The 19,067-nt window shown below is 45.1% G+C and overlaps 1 protein-coding gene and 1 pseudogene across 13 annotated transcripts in view; one reads left to right on the forward strand and one right to left on the reverse strand.

The window, feature by feature from the left end:
* Window positions 1–19,067, forward strand: part of LOC309639174 (large ribosomal subunit protein uL4 pseudogene) — a 470,274-nt pseudogene that overhangs the window by 304,391 nt on the left and 146,816 nt on the right. The window lies entirely within an intron of this gene.
* FHOD3 (formin homology 2 domain containing 3) overlaps window positions 1–19,067 on the reverse strand; it is a 490,767-nt gene that overhangs the window by 33,739 nt on the left and 437,961 nt on the right. For all 12 annotated transcript variants that reach the window (XM_082415972.1, XM_082415969.1, XM_082415967.1 and 9 more), the window contains 4 exons: window positions 10,977–11,159; window positions 9,190–9,309; window positions 8,280–8,441; window positions 2,688–2,878 (listed from right to left, as the gene is read on the reverse strand). In XM_082415972.1, the coding sequence (XP_082272098.1) occupies window positions 2,688–2,878; window positions 8,280–8,441; window positions 9,190–9,309; window positions 10,977–11,159 (656 nt within the window). The remainder of the gene's footprint in view (window positions 1–2,687; window positions 2,879–8,279; window positions 8,442–9,189; window positions 9,310–10,976; window positions 11,160–19,067) is intronic.

Consider the following 19,067-nt stretch of genomic DNA (forward strand, 5'->3'; position numbering starts at 1 on the left):
AACAGGGGAGTAATAAGCAGCAAGTAAAATGCGCACCTGACAAAAGATTCAGATGTGCCTTTGAGAGGAAAGAAACTGTGGCATTCCTTCAGAAGAACAAAGTGGGTATGCCTTTAAGGGAGTAAAACATTTAAGCGATTTTCCTTAGTTGAGTTTGTAACTTTCATAACACATGACAAGAAGGTCTTATGGTTATGGAGGGGCTGGCTCCCCTCATCAGTGTCGTGAGGCACAAGCCAAACACCTCTGATATGTTCCACCTTCCGCCCTTTTCCTTATGGGTGCCACTGAGTAGGGTGTCTGGCCCGGAGGGGTGGATTTGGGGCACCGGGAAGCCAGTGTGTGGGTGTTCGCTTGTTTTCCACCTGTCTCTGCCCGAGGAATGCCAGGTCCTTGCTGTAGTTCTCCATGCCTCCCAGGAAGGCCTTTCTCCCCACTCTCACCTGGTCCCCTCTGCAGTGTCTGCCACGGTGTAACTGCAGCCCAGTGACTCCATGGGAATTGGCAAGTCGGTTTGTACATCCACAGAGTGGAACTGGCTGTCACCGCAGCAATGCAGAAGGGCAGGTTAATCTCAGGTTTGGACATCCAGAACAAGATGTTCTTAGCCGGGCAACAGTTTGAAAGTCAGGTTTTGCCTAAAGAGAATTGTCTAAGTTCTTTTTTCTGCTCCTTTATTAAGAGGGGCCACTGGCATCAGACAGGAAAGGGAGCTGGAAGCGCCTGCCCCGTTAGCTCCATGACAGAGGGGAGCAGAGAAGGTGGGCGGCCAGGTGGGTGTCCAATAATGAGCATCAGGGATCCAGGTCACACAAGAGCAACCAGCATCTGGGCAACCAGCTTACCAGGGAGAAAAGGACAATCAGAGCAAACACTATATGCATAGCATACATATCTGCACATGCCATATATATACACATACACACACACACACAAACACACACACACACACACACACACACACACACACACACACACACACACACTAGCTTAAGGAACAGCTATATCACCAAACTGAGTCTTAAACTGTCTGGGATAAGATGGTTACTGTGACCAGGCATAATAGCTTTACAAGACTTTCATAAAACTGCTCCAGTTTCCTGCCATTCCAAATGGAAACTATTTGTTTATTTGAGTAGTTTTAAGTTGGAAATTGCTTGTATCATACAAAGCATGGAGGGCCAAAGCAGCTTACACTCTCTGCCTCCCCTTTTTAACTATGTTAAAAGCAGGGTGTACTTTGCTTGTAGTAAGAAGTTTGACAAAATCTCTGATAAGATCCTCCTACCCAGAAGGCAGCTGTGAGGTCCAGATGAAGTACAGGGAAGGGGATTTACAGTTGAACAACTAAATTCCAAAAGTACTGAGTAATGGTTAGTTGTCAACCTGGAGGGCAGATTCTGTTCCTTATTCCTATCCAGTCTAACATTTAAAGACTCACCTCTCCACCCCCCACCCAGAAAAGTCTGGATCAAGACCCAGGAGGTATGATCACCCAAATAGCACGTGACACAAGCTGAGAGAGGGCTCACAGGCAGACAAGAGAATGAGGTTTTTTAAAAGTTCTGTATGGGTTCAGGAAAGGTGAAGGAAGGAAAGACAGAGTATGGAGGGGGGGAAAAGAGAAAAAAAATAATAAAAAATGTGAAATGCACAGGGATAAATGAAAATACCACACATTTGTTTAAAAATAATAATAAAGTACTCAAGCACAAGAGTGGGAGTGGGCTTGAAGAGCAGTTCTCTGGAGAAAGCCTGTGGTTTAGATGACCCCAAGGGAGGGCTCCCTTAACAGAATTGCAAGGAGGCCTGTTTCAGAGCGTCTGTTATCAGAGCACCTGCTCCAGGGAAACCCCAGCCTGTAGGTCTGAACATTTGCTCATCAAGGTGCAAGGCCCAGCACACAGCACGCAGACCCAGAGGCCGGGGTGAGGGACCTGCAACCATGTTCTGTGACAAGACAAAGGAGAAGAAAGTGGGGGATGCCTGGTAGGAAATGGCTTGACCTGGGGAGTTGGAAGACCTAGTCTTGGTGCTGCCACCACTTACAAGGGAGACGGCTCTGGACAGCCATGGAGCTGTCCCAGACCCCAGCCAGCCTCCCTGTAGTCAGGCAAGGCCTGACACATCACTGCTGTGTCTCCCAGGGTCCTCATGGATCCTGGGACTTGAAGGAAGGCTGATCCAGAGGATAGGACCCATGGTGGGACCCAGGCTGTCTCTAGGAGGGCTGCAGCACAGAGCAGCTGTCCGAGAATCGATGAGAGAAAGGTCTCAGAAGGCAGGCTGTGCTTGATATGAGGAAGGAACCTTCCTAACAAGTCAAGCTGCCTTCCAAGGATGTGTACTTTCTGTAGGCAAAACTGTTCAGGCAGATGCAAAGATGCAGAGGCCAACTTGCCAGAGATCTTACAGATGCAATTCCTGATTGAGTAGGATTTTTGGATGACAGCGTCTCTGAGATTCCTTCCCATCTCAAGATTCAACGGCATCATATTATTGGGGTGTGTGTGTGTTTGAGAAAAATTAAGTACTCATGAAACAAAAAAGTCTGTCAAAGGTGCACTTGCTATGTACCAAGAATTTACAGGACGATGTTAGTAAATTTAACCTTCAGATCTTGGTTTGCAGAATATCTTCAACATGCCATTTTACTGATGTTTGCATAAGCTCCTCAATCCACTCACCTGTTAATTATTCTTCTATGGACAATCTTTAAAATTATAATTCTCTCTGCACAGTCTTTTAGGAACTCTGACATTCGTTGTTTTAAAACTGGTTTCATTTCATGTTTTGCAATTGCCTTGAGGTGATCCCATGAAGCTTTGCATCGTCTCTCCATCTGACATAAATTATCCTGAAGTTGATCAAAGTCAACCTGAAAATCAGAGAGAGAACATTACAAATGCAATGAAATAACCGGACATCAACCTGACCCAGGAAACCGAACTGCCTCTGGGAAGAAACAAACATCAAAACCCAATTTACATCTTGAAATACAAATATATTTATGGCCTAAAAATTATCCACATGTCTTGACATCAAATTATTTAGTGATAAAACTTCTCCAAATGAACTCAACGCAAGTGTCACCCTTTTTTTTTTTTTTTTTTTTTTGCCGTATTTGGAAAGAAATCTTAAGAAAAGTCTTTGGGCACTGTAAATTAAAACGTGATAGCAAGGAATCTAGTACAAGATGAACTGAGCAGATGTCTCATAAAATTTTTCAGAGCTCTCTTTTTCTTTAGATATTTCACTTGAGGTTAGAGGAATGCACCATAGTCCTACATGGATGGCCTTGATATGCTGGGGCCAGTTAAGGGGCAGCCAGAGCTTCTCTTCACCATGATCATTTTTACATTGTGTGACAAATTACTTTATTTATCCATTCATTCCCTCATTCAAACAACAATCAGGGAAAAACTAGTGCATGCCAGTCCCCATCCCAGGTATGAAGAAGACAAAGATCAATGCGGAAAGAGACCAACTTGCTATTCCCAAGGAGGCTCAGAGTACAGACAGGTGATCACCGAGCACTGAGGATGTACAGAACCCACCAGGCCTCTGTGTCTGGGTGAGTATCGGGGTGTGCGGTCCATCCCATCTGCCAGCAGATGCAAACCACGTGTGCAAAGAACAGATGTGACGGAACATTCACTTTGCTCTTCGGGGAAGTGGGACCAATTTGGATTGACTAAAGTGGACTGAGATGAAGCTTTCTAAAAGAATGCTTTGATAGAATTTCTAGACTAAAAATTATGGGAATCAGAGAGTTAGCTGTGAAATAATACACTTGAGGGTATTTAATGGAGGGAGATGTGAGATAGGGGAAAGAAACTGAGAAGACGAGGAGGGGAGGAAGAAATAGATAAACTGGTGGGCTGAAGGGAGGGGACTGAGGTGGATGGAGAGTGAGGGATGGTGGGAAAGGGCGAGAGCCTGGCAAACAAAGGCCAGGAGGAGAAAGAGAAGGTGGGGAGAGGTAAGCCGCCATCACTTAGATGCCGTGACTGTGGTCACGAGAGCAAGGCTTGGAGGCGAGTGCCCAAGGGGACTGGTTGGAGTGACCTCAGACCTCCAGCCCCACCCTGAGAAAGACAATGGAGAAGGCCAAGTCAACAAAAGTTGAATCCGTGAGAAGATCTGTCACCAGACAGGATGAAGGTATACTGAGCATAGGAGATGCCCAAGGGGCCAGGCAAGACTTCACACGTCCTGGATTTCTTGGGTGCTATGGTGCCAAAAACAGAAGGCAAGTTTAGGCAGAGGCTGGGGATTCAGGTAAGCAGCGAGCACCGTGGGACTTTGAGAAAAATAATTTGCCTGAAAACAAAGGAATTCTGGATCCAGATTAGAAAAGCTCCATTTTCCTATGATACAATGGAGCTTAGAAAAAAATCTGGCATCTACCTGAAAGAAAAAGGAACGCAGGTTTTGAAAAGAAGGACTGAATAGTTCAAAGAATAAGCCTAGAAAGGGTTCCAGATGGTCTGGGATTGACACATAATATCTAAGAGGTCTAGGAGGTTTGATGCCAACTGTAACAGGTCTAATCATAGCTTCGCCATCTGTCCTCATTTGCATCTGGCAGCAACCTTGATCCACAATATCTGTAATAACTTTAATAAGTGTAGTAACTTCAGTTTAGCTCAGAATGTACTGAGCAGCTTGGTACAGTCTAACCAGGTGATGCCTGTCCAGCTCTGCAGTGGGTACAGAGCGGTCGGGCAGAAACCACGTTAGAGATGGTTTTCAGGGAAGAGAATCCACTGTGAGCCTTTAAAGGTAGTGGCAGAAAAAAGTGACCTCACTGCCAATGGAAACCAGGTGGAGAGCCTTTGACCAAAAGGTGTTTGAGGGTGGAGCTTAATGTAGCATCTTTTGAGGAGAGCTAGAAGGCTGCCTCAGCTGGCTGCCTGCTGGGGCTGACGAAACCACCGTGATCTGAGTCTTCACAGTTACTTCATGGCCTCAGATTCTGTAACTGGCCCCACTTCATGGGGGAGAAACTGTTGCACAGAAAGGTTAAGGAACTTGTGAGAGGCACACAGCTGGTTAGTGGTAGAGCTGGGATTTGAACCCACATCTCTCTGGCTCCAGAGTCTAAGTTCTCAACCGTCATGCCTTAAGCCTAGGTTTGTCCCTAAAAAGTTCCACCCCAGGGAGAGAGCTGGCCTGGCCTTCTGTTGTGAGAAGGAAGTCCTCACCAGGAAACCCTCTCCTGAGGACTGCTCCACATGGGCCACCTTCCGTGTGTAGGAGGACATGGAACTGTGCTGTGAGGTAGTCAAGTCTTATCAAGTTAGTCTGGGGTGGAGCGGGCCAACTCAGGGACGAGAGCCGGGGCTGCAGAAGGGACGGGGTAGGGAAAACACACAGGATGAGTGGTCTGGTGCTTTAACAGCAAATTCTTTGACACTCATCCCTTCAGAATGTAAAGACTAAAATCCTTCCCTTTGAATGTGAGCTAGGTTTAGTGACCTGGTTCTAACGAATAGAATGTAAAAGTTAGGTCACAAATGGGGAAGAGCTTCTGCCTGGAGCTCTTGTGTGCTCTGTCTCAGACCACATATTTGGGAAAAGGCCATCTGTGAAGTCATGAGGACACTCAAGGAGCCCTGGGAGACCCCAACATGGGAAGGAACTGAGTCCTCTCTCTAAGAACTAACAGATGAGTGAGCCACCATGGGAAAAACTTCCCGGCCCCAGTCGAGCCTTCGATGACTGCAGCCTCAGCTTGACTGAAACCCCAGGAGAGAACCTGAGACAGAACCACTCATGAAATAATGTTTCCTATTGTCAAAATTCATATGTTGAAGTCCCAACTCCCAGTACCTCAGAATGTGACCGAATCGGGAAATAGGGTCATTATAGATGTAATTAATTAAGTTAGGATGAGGTTGCAATGGAGTAGGGTGGATCCCAATCCAATATGACTGGTATCCTTATAAGAAGGGGAAATCTGGACATAGACACACAAGGAGAACACCACGTGAAGATGAAGGCAGGAACTGGGGTTATTTCCAGCAAACCACCAGGAGCCAGGAGAGAGACATGGCACAGATTTCTCTCTCAAGAGAAACTGACCTGGTCAACACCTTGATCTCAGACTTCTGGCCTCCAGAACTGTGGAACAAATTATTTCTGTTTTTCTAAGCTACCTAGTTTGTGATGCTTTGTTACAACAACCCTAGGAAACTAATACATTATCCTTAGCCACTAGCTTTTGGAGTGATTTGTCACACAGCTGTAGATAACTAATACATGCAGGTAAAAATGTAAGGAAGAAGCGCCTACACGGTCACCTGCCTCCACTCCTGAAGCCATGGGGTCAAGTCAGTGATCACAATTCACTGTTGCTCTCTGAAAGCTAACGTGACTTGTCAGCACTCTGCACAAGCCTGTGAGTCCCCCCCGCCCCTCTAGGAGCAGCCAGAGCTATGCCCACCTCCACTCATTTCCACCAGCCCCTGGTGGGACAGTTTTCTTCCAGATGCCAGAGTAACCTGCTCTTCGGGGGTTGCAGTGATGACACCCAAAGTGACACACCAGGGCACGGAATGAATGCAGCTGGGGCTGGGGGTCCTTGAAGCTGATTTTGTACCTGTCTACACATAAGAGCCCCTCAAAGCCCCCAAGAACTTTGGGAGTAAAGGCTAAGAAGTGGTGGTAGATGCCCTCTTGGCATCCTGTTGTAAGTCACATGGACCTGGGTCAATAGTCATCCTTCGTAATTGCCGAGATTAATGGGGAGAAGCTACCTGCAGTTCTGGCTTGTGTAGCCAGTCTTTAGGCAAGGAAAGGCCTGATACTGAGGGGGCCCAGGGCAGTCACTGGGGGCCAGCCTGGTGTCAGGGCCCCTAGGCCAGGGCGACTGTCATCACAAGCAGGCTCCACGCAGCAGAAGGCCCTGGAAAGAACAAAGCACTACTGATTTGTAAAAAGGGAACTGATTTGTTCTGGAAACAGGACCAAATGAAGGGGATCCAGAAGCCCTGTCTCAAGAATTATAGGCAGACTCTATCTCAACAATTATTACTAATAAACTGTCTTCTGAGAAGGCGCTCATGCGGCACCTAGAAGACCCCCATTGGGACACTCAGAAGGGCTTTTGGAATACTGACGTAATATTTCTAAAGACTTCAGAACAGTGCCCGGCACAGAGTAAATACAGAGAGAGCGCCTGTGAAATAGAAAAGTCTGTCCACTCTCAGAGCTGCGGGATCGCTGGCCTTGCCTGTTTCTGCCTCAAGGCAGGGCCACCGTCAGGCTGGCTCAGGGCGCCCAGCTCAGTGGACCTGGCAGCTGCTGGCCTGAGACAGGTGAAGGAGGGTCCCAGGCCCCAGGTCCCCAAGCCAGCTCTGTGGGGGAAGGCAGAGAGAGGGAAAGCTCCTTGAAGGGGAACCTAGCAAAGCCCTTTCCCCCCTCTGCCCACCACAGTCTCTCCTATGTTCACACTAGATTCCAACGTGTCTCAGAGCTGAACGTTGTTCTACTTTCAGCTCCCCAGCCAGGTTGTATTTCTGGGAGTTTCTTCCACACTGACCTGGCGCTACTGAAGCCCCTCCCTGTGAGTTCCCTGTTGCTTCCAAGACCCTTACATCTCCCAGTTCTGTTGTGTTCGGGATCCCTCTGGGGTTGTTTGGCCCCAGGGATGCTCCTGCAGCGGGGGCAGCTGGCTGTCCAGCTCTTACAACTAAACCATAAGCTCATGAAGATTTTAACTCTGCACTAAGTTTAAGAGCTTGCAGCTGAGGGGCCAACGCTCTACACTGTTTACAGCCCTATAAAACTGTTCCCTCGGTGTAAGATCATGGGCATGGCCAATCTGTAGGGGTCAGGGGGCCAGGCGTACCCTTAGTTTCCTGGCTCCACACCTCACTGCAGGGTCCTATGGAAGTTTGAGGAGGAGCCAAATTGCAACTTTTGCACATTTTTGCCCACCTAAAACCAGCTGGGTGATTTCACTGCTCTGGAGAAGCCAGCCTGGTGAGTAACGCAGCTGAACAGGGGACGCCAGGGTTAGGACTGACTGGGATGGCAGGCTTGCTTCACATACCTCAGCAGGAAAGAATCTGACAGAGAACCAGAGATGGGAAAATGATCTCAAAAGTCCATTAGAAATGGCATGAGATGAGTTTTATTCACAAACTTTAGAGCAGGGGGTGCAAGCATTACTTGGGCGTTTTAGTTAACAGAGCCTGTGCTCCGCAGAGATGACTGATGCAGAGCCAGCCTCTGGGGACAGGCACGCCCACTCTTCCGAGCCCCGGACATACCTTGGCCGACCTGGTGACGGCCCCAATCTCTGAGTACAGATCAGAGCTGTCCGGGAAGTTTTCCACCACCATGGTGCACACGTGGTGGAGAAGTGACTGCTTGTGCACGGTGTCTTTGACTTCTGGAACCTTCTCGAGGTAGCTTAACTCAAACGCTTTGGCCTGTTTGGGGAACATTAAATAAAAGACAGGAAGAACAAGTTTCACGCAGGTTCTCAGAAAGGCGCAAATGGTTAGAATCAATGCTCTCTTGAAGGAGCCCAATATTTAGTTCCTCTGTGACTGAAGCATCTCAGGCCACGCGCTCCATCATCCTTAGCTGATCACACACGGACCAGCCACCCTGAGAGCAAAATGAGCCTCCGGCCCTTTCCCACCACGCCCATCAGCCACGGACTATCCCAGGGCTCTGCTCCTAAATCAGGGTGCTGGGATGGGGCGAAGGGGGTGGGGTCTCTGCCATGTAGGTATCTACAACTTCCCTAATCCCTTCCCTGCTGCTTTTCTACTTCCTGGCCGAAGACAGGCCATTAAAACAAACAAACAAAAGTTTGTTTATAATGTGTATGAGTATAAATATTTAAGTGATAAGCTCAAGGGGAAAAAAGAGAAAAAGAAAAAAACAGGGTAGAAGAAAATAGCTCCAAAGTCAATTTTGGGAGGAGCCAAGCTTCATAAGGAATAAAGTGCTTATTTTTCTAAGTTTTCTTATTTATAGCAAGATACAGGCTTGAATAAATAGGCCCTGATATTTTAAGGACAAAATTTCTAGATTTTCACCAAAAAACACAAAAATTGTTTGTTCAATTGTGCTTTGGAGGACCAGAGGTACGACTTCCACTGGGAAGAGAAGGGCAGGGATTTTGTGAAGGGCAGGGATTTTGTGAGGAAAGGGATGGGAAAGACTTACATTAGTTCCATTTAGAAAGTTCCCAATGGCTAAGAGAGTAGACAGGATGAAGCCCAAGGTTTTATTGTTCTCCAACTGGTCTATTCCTTCCTTCAGGTCCAAAAGTGGTTCTGCCACTTCCTTTCAATTAAAAAAAAGTTAGAAGAAGGTGATAGAGAGCGTGAATTTTGGTTTTACTTTGTTCTTTTTAATTTTTGTACAAGGTCATTACCAGTGGAGTTCTCCCAGTATAAGGCAATCCCATGTGATGGGCACATTCTCCCAGGTGTGGAAAAGAGCGGAAAGGCAGCAGGAGAAAGTCTAGCCCCAAAGTCTCCTCAATGGAGACTAACTGGGTACCTGTGGCTCACAGGAGCTTGGTTGGGTCACATCTGTTCTGTCTTCCCCTGTTCCTGCCCATCTCCCAAGCTCAAGCAGGACACTCAGGTCATACTCTCCTCTCATTCTCTCTTCTGACCATGGTTGATGTCTATGAAACTCTTCACCTGCATGTTCCTTCAGCATCTGAACCAGTCTTCCTCTTTGCCTTTCTCCTCCCAGGCAGATGACACTGGAAACTGTGGTCTCACTGTCCCTGGACCCAGGTCTCCTAACCTCCCCTCTAGGCACTCTGTGGCTGGCCACCTCTTGGCCTGGGTTACGTTCTAGAAGGCCATCGCCCTCTTACTCCAGCTTTCTTCATAACTCCCACTCTCTCGGGTGTCTAGCCTGCCCTGTAGCCTCATGGCCTCGGTCTCCCCTTCCCTCTGTCTTGTTGTTCTGTAACCACCCCCCACCTCAGTGTCCTCACTGAGGCTCTCCCCAAGCATGGACCCCAAAGCCAGAAGCTTCAGCTTCATTCTCTCCAGCCTCGCTTCTGCTAGGCAGGCCCTCCCAGTCCCCAGCCAAGGCTGACTCGATGACCTGTTTTCTCCCTGAAGTTACCTCACTTTTCTCCAGAAAATCACCTGAACATGCTGACTAGTTCTGCAACCACGTCACCCTAGCAGTTCTAGGCTTCTTCAGCCCTGCCTGATTCTCCAATGGAGTCAAATATAGCAGTTCCCTCCTGAAGCAGCCTTAGCCCACTGCTACCTGCCTGGCCCTCAGAAAGGACCGTGCTCCCTCCTTTGTGGAAAGAGGAAGACCACACAGCCTCTCCACCTCCTCCGGGCACTTGCTCTCAGTCAAGCTCACCTCCAGCTCACCATCCATCCCTCCCTTGTCCTCTCCATGGTTCCTTCTTCTCAGCCTGCAAAAAATACTCACCTCTCACCCATCCAGAGAGGACACCTGCTTCTTCCACTTTCTACTCGGGATGAGTGTTCCCATGCCTTCACTGTCAAGGTCCCTTTCCTTCTACTCTCCTCTCAACCTCTTGCAATCTGTTCATCTCAGATTTTCTACTGCGATGCTCTCTCAAAGGGACCCAGTGACCTGCTGGTTGCCAAAGTCAATGGCAGTGAGGTGACCATCATCAGATAGAAGGATTGCAAGTCACTTCCCATATTGTGTCTTTCTGTATTGGCTAAATTTTCTACAATGAGCATATAGAGTCAGAAAAACATTTGATAGTTTTTTTTTTTAAACAGTCAAGTATCTGAGGCTGGTGCCAGACAGACACTGTAGAATAAGCCCTCACTGGTAGGCTGCTCATCACTCGGTGTAGACATGACCCCATCACCATCAAACCCTCACCCTTCAAACCCTGTCTCAGGAATGATACTTCACTATGTTTACCGTTAAAAAAATGAACGTTCTCAACTCTGGGGGTATAGGACTGGCTGCCTCTCTTCCTAAGTGCTTACCTTTTCTGTAGTTTCATAATCCATTTTGAACGCCCAGAGGTGGAGCCGAGCCGAGAGTTCGCTGATGGAGCAGAGTGTAAGGAGGAACTGCTCTGCACTGCCCAGGGGCACCTCAGGGTTAGCCAGCTGCGCTTCCTGGATTTTCTGCTTCTCTTCTTCGGTGGGAATCATGGTCAGAATTTTCTGGAAAGATGGAATGATACAGTATATTCTTAGTGGTGGACCCTTCGATGTTTCCAAATTCATATGGTAACTTCCCAACCAGGTAGTAGAGATATTCTGTTGTCAGTGCTCTTATCATATACAGCTGCTATATACCAAATAAACTTTAGAGAAGAAAAGCCCTACGTAGCATCTAAATTTACATTCATTTGTTTTAACATTCTTTCTCTTTCTTTAAATCTCCTGTTTCATAAGCAACTTGCCCTAAATTTCCTGGTCTTGTACATGAAGGACGTTCTAGGCAAGAAAGGGATGGGGGGTGAGAGAAAGGTGAAAGAATAAGATAGAAGATTAGAGAACAGCTCCCTGTTCCCTAAGAAATAGAGTAAAACGTGTTAAGAATATAATCTTCTCACAGATTAATTTATGAGTTTACAAAAATAAATCATTTACCAAGAGCTCAAACTAACTTTTGTACTGGGCCATATTATAACTTTAATTGTTTTAAATATTTCAAGTATATTTCAAATTTTATATAGAAATGAAAACATCTTAACATCAAGCTCTAGTCTGATTGAGGAAAAAATGATGATGGTACTTATAAAGAGCAATACTTACCTACTAATGGAAAGAGTATCACTTTCTGCTTTTATTTGTTTTTGGTAAAAGTCAATTGTGGAAGGCAGAGGGAGCAAACAGGCATCAGAAGGATTATGACTCTTATAAGTTCAAATTCCTTAGTGATTACATTTTAAAAGAAGGTAAAAATTCCCATCACGTGACATTTAACACACAACATTACGAAAGGGAAGGTGTCATTATTTTTCTCTCATTTATCAAATGAGAGTATCAAAGCAAAGAAATACACATTGTGCCATACTTTTCAGTAACTTATGTTAATTCATTAATTCTAAGTGGCTTTGGTTACTGCTCTACAATAGCAACCATCTGGATAAAGTGTGGGAAGGAGTTCCGGTTCTGGGGGAGATGGAGTAAGCAATACTCTGTCTGTCCCACTAAATGCAACTGTCTGTAACCCTGGACAGCAGGCATGGAGCAGCTACTTGAAGACTTACAAAAAAGAAATAGTGGTAGGTGGATTGAGGAAGAAGACCAGAACTGAAAGTTCAACTGAACTGGTAATGAGTTGACCATTTTTCCTCTGGTATTCCCTAGCCTGGGCTCAGGTAGCCCAAAAATCTGGAAGAGGGTATCAGGTGCAGACAGAGAGAACGCCAGGGGAGTCCTTGAGTTCTGACTCGAGGTGTGGGAAAGGGTCTCCTAGAGGTGGCAGCAAGGTTGGCAGATCCTAAAACTCAGATGAAGGGACCATTCCTCTCCAGTCAGTGGAGCTGTGGTCCCAAGAGGTGGGGCAAACCCCTTATGCTTTTCTTCTCTATCTTCTCTCTGCTTGGCCCCAGACATGGGCACAGCCATAGCAAGTGCATGGTAAAGTGAGGTAACTAAAGCCCCAGCTTTCACTGGAGGACTAAAAAGGAAGGCCCCAGAAAACCAGAAAGCAGTGGGGAGGTCATGAAACATGAAGAGCCTGCAAAGCAAGGGCACAAAGCTGTTTAAGAACTTCTGAGCTTCTCCTTGAGCTGTTCATGTGTGAATCTGACCTTCAAAAGCACATTAAAGACTTTGAGACCTGAACTGGTCTTTGAAAACTTTGAAAACTGAGCTGATGCTGGAACAACAGTCCACAGAAGGTGGGTCAGAATCTGTGGCTTGAACTCCAACAGGTGATGGAACAATTCTCAATTCTTTTTATGAAACCAGAATGACACTGATACAAAAACCAGACAAAGTTAGTCTAGTCAAGAAAAGAAAACTACATACCAATATCCTGATGAATCAGATGCAAAAATCCTTAACAAAATATTTTAAAGTATATAAATAAATGCCAATATATTAAGATATATAAATCTATTGCTGTATTTTATATAGCAATATATTTAAAAATAGCCACAAGGTTGGTTCAATATGAAAAAAATTAATCAATGCAATTAATCTACCAGATTAACAGTGCGAACAAGAAAATTCACAGTCATTTCAATTGACTCAAAAAAGTTTTGATAAAATTCAACTTCCATTCATGACAAAAAACTCTCAGCAACCCAGTAATAGAAGGCATTTCCCCCACCTGATAAGAGACATTTATAAAAAAACCTACAGCTCATTTCATACTTAATGGTGACAGAGAGAATGCCTTCCCTCTAAGAATGGGAACAAGACGGGGTGTCCACTCTCACCATTCCTATTTAACATCGTGTGGAAATCCTAGACAGGTATATAAAATTTTTAAAATGCATACAGATTGGAAAGGAAAAGATAAAACTCTTCCTATCACAGATGGTATAATTGTCTACATAGGAAATTTTGAGGAATCTACAAAAAACTTATGAAACAATGAGTTAAACAATGTTGCATAATATAAGGTCAATATACAAAAAAGTCCATTTTATTTCTATATATTACTAATGAGCAATTACAAACTGAGATTTTTAAAAAATGCTATTTACAATGAAATACTTAGGTATGAATCTAACAAAGCACGTGTAGGATCTGCATTTGGAAAGTAGAAAATGCTGATGAAAGCAATTTAATCGTCTAAAGACGATCTAAATGAAGAGAGAAGGAACAGTGTTCACAGACTGAAGGACTCAACATAGTCAAGATGCTAGTCTTCCCAAATTGATGTATAAATTTAACTCAATTCCAAACAAAATAGCATGATCTTTTGTGGATATAGACAAGCTGATTCTAAAAATTATATGGCAAGGCAGAGGACCAAAACAGTCAAACCAAAATAATTTTGAAAAAGAATACCCTTGGAGGAGTCACACCACTTGACTTTAAGACCTACAATAAAGCTGCAGTATTAAGACAGTGTGGCATGGGCTGCACGACAGATACAGAGACCAGTGGGACAAAACGGGGCATCCAGAAATAGACTACACAAATATGGCCCAGTGATTCTGACAAAGGGGTGAAGGCAGTTCAGTGGACAAATGGTAGTGTTTTCAACAAATGGTGTTGGACCAACTGGAAGCCATATGCAAAAAGTGAACCTCAACTTAAACCTTCCACCTTCTAGATAAGTTAACTCAAAGGGGATCAGAGACCTAAAAGTAAGAGGTAACACTACAAAACTTTTAGAAGGAAACACAGGAGAAAATTTCTGTGGCACAGGTTATGCAATGAACTCCAAGACATGATACAAAAAAAGAATAGGTTGATAAATTAACCTTCATCCAAATTAAACACTTTTTCTCTGTGAAAGACACTGTTAAGAGAATGAAGAGACAAGTTACAGTTCCTCAAAAGATTAAACATAGAGTTATCACATGACCCAGCAATTCTGTTTGTATTTACCCTAGAAAAATTAAAACAGTGTTCACACAAAAACTTGTACATGAGTATTTGTAGTAGCTTTATTCATAACTGCTATGAACTGGACCAAGCTAAATATTCTTCAATGGGTGAATATTTATATTTACAAACAGCCAGTGGTACATCCCTACAATGCGATGATACTCAGCAATAAAAAGGGACCAACTGTAGATACAAACTGCAACTTGGATGAATCTCAGAGGCATCGATCATGCTGAGTGAAAGAAGCCAAACTCAAAAGGTTACTCGCTGTATGATTCCACGTATATGACATTCTCGGAAAGACAAAACCATAGTGATGAGAATCAATCAGTCATTAACAGGGGCTAGGGGTGGGTTAAGGGTGTGACTAGAAAGGGACAGCACAAGAGCTTTTTTGGGAGATGGGACTGTTGTGAATTTTGACTACAGTAGTCATTGCATGAATTTATATATGTTTTAAAACTCAGTAGACCTGGACCCCCCCCACACAAAAGTCAACTTTACTCTATATTAATTCAAAAAAAAAAAAAAGCCAAAATAAAAGACTGGACACTTGACACCAGAATCAGCAAGCATGCAGATATCTACACGATTGTGCCTTAGGGTGTATCTGCGTGGGGTAGTAGTTGACCTAGGCTTCTGAAAGTGTTATCGGGGGGGGGGGGGCTGTCTCAGGAGTTTATCAGAAGTCAGTGATGCCAAACTGTATTGAAGACCTGTTTTGGGCTATGGTCAGAGTGAGGTCACAGGTGGTGAGCCCTAGATACCTCTTCTTCCAACATCCTCTTCATCACGGCCCCAAACACAGATTATGTGGGTGGAATGGAGCACCGGGGAGACGTCCAGTGACAATCCTCCTTGTTCTCCCACAGGCTGATGCTATTGACCCCACCTATCCACACAGTTGGCATTTAAAAAGGACCAAAACAATCCAAACAGATGTCACTTCTTCCAAAATACCCAGCATTTGAACTCAACTGGTTTTCAAAAGAAAAACTTAACTAAGAATTTGTATTTTAATTTCCTTAATGCTCAAATTGTTTTAAGCGTGTACAAGAATTCCGAAATACAAAGTTGTCAACACTTTTCCCCCTTCTTCAGAAGGCATCTTCCTGGGATGATTTTTGTTTGCTTTTTTCCTTTGGGAAAGTAATCAAACACTTTTGTTTTTCCTTTCTCTAATTTAAACCATTTGTTCACTACTGAAGATTTATGAGGTTGCCATCTGCCAGTTTATTTTACTTTTTTTTTTACACATCACTGACAATAAAAATAGCCGTAAGACAGGGGGACAGGAGGTCAACGCTACCTCCTATGAGGTGATGGCCCCTTTTTTCCATGAGCAGATGACAGGAAATGAGCATACCTTTAATTTGCTCTTTACCATGTCAGTAGATTTACTGATGTTTCTGTGATGACCATTTGGTTTCACAGGGAGAAAAACATCAAACAGGTCCATGACATAATAATCTCAGTGTTTTTTTGCTTTCTTCCAGATAGTGTTTCTCCAGCACTGCTTTAAGTATGCTTGCTTTTGTATCTGAAAATCACATTTCAGATGAAAATTCGTAAGTCTTACTTATTTTTTATGGACCCAAATGCTTTGGGGTTTGGCCATCTCATTCACCTGCAGATGAGACCATACTAAGTAATTATCATGCCTTGTGAGTTCTTTTTATTTTTTAACATCTTTATTGGAGTATAATTGCTTTACAATTGTGTGTTAGTTTCTGCTTTATAACAAATTGAATCAGCTATACATATACATGTATCCCCATATCTCCTGAGTTCTGAACAGAACCCTGGCTATGACTCTGGATGAGAATCTAACAGCAGAAACTTGGAGCCTTTATGGCTGAGGCTAGTTTGGATGCAACTTGCAGTCTCATGAGACAATGGCATTCTCTTCATGCACTTAATCTCAGGGAGGGGTTTTGTTTTTTTTTTTTAATTAACTTCTCAAGGTTAAAGGTTAACTTCTCAAGTTTATTTCTTGATAGTATCTTCTTTCGTTCTTATGATTACTCAAGTGAGGCATGTAAGGCAGAAATTATGCACCAAATTTACAGATGAAGATGCAGTGCCTGAAGCTAGGCTGGATCAACCAAGGCAGCGCTGGAGAACCACCCAGGGGCTCCTCCTACTTTCCAGCACCACCTCCATGCTCATGGCGATTCCACAAACTACCAGTGTGGCTAAGGTGCCCAGTCACTGGGACGTTCTGGTTCCTGGCACTGTGGACCCACCGATGGGCTCCTGCGCTCAGGCTCATCTGCGCGAGTCCAGCGCTCACTCAGGGACCCATGGACGGGGTTCCCCAACACAAATTGCTTGAGAAGATACTGTAGTTTTGTACAGGCGGCCAAAGGGAACTTCTTTTTCTAGGATGCTGACTGGCCTGGCAGGCAAGCAGGGCCAAGTTACACGTCGTTTGGGGCCATTCAATTGTGTTACCCTCTGAGTAAACACAGACTCTAAAAATGAGAAAAGCAAGGAGAAAAACGAAAAGCCTTCCTACTTCCATCTGTGATACCTCAGCGATGTTTTACTTGTGAAAATATCATTAATAATACTTAAAGATGCCCCCCAAATCATATTCTAAAATTTAATACTCTTATGAAAAACTACTTCCTTAATGAAGTTACTTACTCCCATGGGTTTTCATGATGAACCAGATACAAAACATGGGGTTGACAAACAGGATGTCAGTGAATACATCCTAATCACGTCCAGGTACACAGAGGTTTCATTTCGAATGACCCCATTAAGCCGTGGTGCCACGCTACAGGGCCTGCATCCAAGAAGCAGACGGTTTGGCAAAAGGCCATTTGGGCATAAGCTGGAAATGATATTAGTAAAGATCTGTAAGGACACAACTTACATCTCTTCTCAGCCCTGACTTAACTCTTGAACAACAAGCCTAGACAATAAGTTTTGGGGGAGTAGCTCTGCACATGGATGAAGACCATCTCTACCCCTTGGGCCCCTGGGGTCAGTGGCCAGAGACAGCAGGTAACAGCTGGGAGGGCCTGGGTTCTGTCTTCCCCACAAGGACTGGTTTCTTCTGGATTCTCAGCTACAGCTGACAAGAGCTGAAAATAGACACAGTCTCTGGATTTGCCCAGGCAGCTTCAGATGAGGGGCTCTCAATCAGGGTGATTCTGTCCCCAGGGTATATTGACGAAGGCTAAGAGACATTTTTGGTTGTCACCCCTGGATGGGTGCCACGGGCATCTTGTGGGCAGAGGCCAAGGATCCTGAACACCCTACAATGCACAGGGCAGCTCCCACAATAAAGAACTGTCCAGCCCAGAATGGCAATAGTACCAGCTGAGAAACCTTGCTTTCAACAAAAAATGTGGTAAAAATGTGTAACTCCATGTCTTGTGACTGTATATGAATTTACAGAGCACTTATGACACAATAAGCTCTCAGGAAGGGTTAGGCAGTGTTTTCTATGGCTGTGTCCTCTCACTGTACCTCATTTCACATGCCAGCTACTCCCGGAGGAAAACCACAGGCAGCACTGTGATGCGGACTGCGTTGCCTCATGCACCTTCTCACTCCCCTTTCAGATTCCCTCTTATTCTTTTCGGTGGGTGAGCCCAGGCCCAGAGAGCCCACCTGGGCTGGCCGCCGCCAGGGCTGGCCTGTGGATTGCACTTCAGACTCAGGCTCTAGAAATCATATTTCAGCTCGACCTCTTACTGGCTTGTGAGCTTGGACACAGACAAACGTTGGAACTCACCCTCTTCATCTTTAAGATGAAGAACATAATACTAAGGTTCTGATGAGCATCTGTGTGAAGCACCTACCTGGTGTCTGGGCCACAGGAGGAAACCTAGGAAAGTCAAGTTTAGCTGTGCTGCTGCTCCTATATCCGTCATCATTACTGTACCTGCCATCATTCCTTCCTGGATCGAAAAGGTGCTCAGCTGGAAACCAGTCAGCAAAGGAAAAAATAATTTGATTCATTCTAAAATCTAAGTAACTTATTGTATCTGAAACTCTCCCCACCCAGGGAGACCGACATTTCAGGAAAGAACAAAGGCAAAACCAAAGGCATCCACCTCTCCTGATGGACTTCCAAGTTCTCATGGCAAGAAGGGGAAATATTTTTAAAAGGGGAAGTTGTCATTTTTTCCTTCAATCAAGCTGGCCCTGGCTGCATTTGGAGCCTATGTACGAATCTGAAGCTTTTGCAGTCTTTAAAAGATCCTGTGAAGTAAACAGGATGGCCAGAACATGCGCTAGGGCCTACTACTCTGTCTGTCCTATGTGAGAGACACTTTGCACTTGGTTCGTCCCGCTTGGCAGCTCCCACCTGCCCAATGTTCTTCTCTCTTGCTGCTCCGTGCGTCCCAGGGTGGAGGTGCCTCACACTGAGGCTGGGCCTGCCCCCTTCTTTCTCGCTGTCTGGCAGCTGCCTCAGTGTCCCTCTCTGTATTTGCCTACTGTCACCTGCTCTCTCCTTTTTACACCCTCCCCGGTCTGCCACGTGCCCTCACTCCCTGGCTCTGTTGACCTGCTGTCCCGCATGACCTGACTCCA

The sequence above is a fragment of the Balaenoptera physalus genome (genome assembly GCF_965194825.1).
Source record: "Balaenoptera physalus genome assembly, chromosome: 12".
NCBI lineage: Eukaryota > Metazoa > Chordata > Mammalia > Artiodactyla > Balaenopteridae > Balaenoptera > Balaenoptera physalus.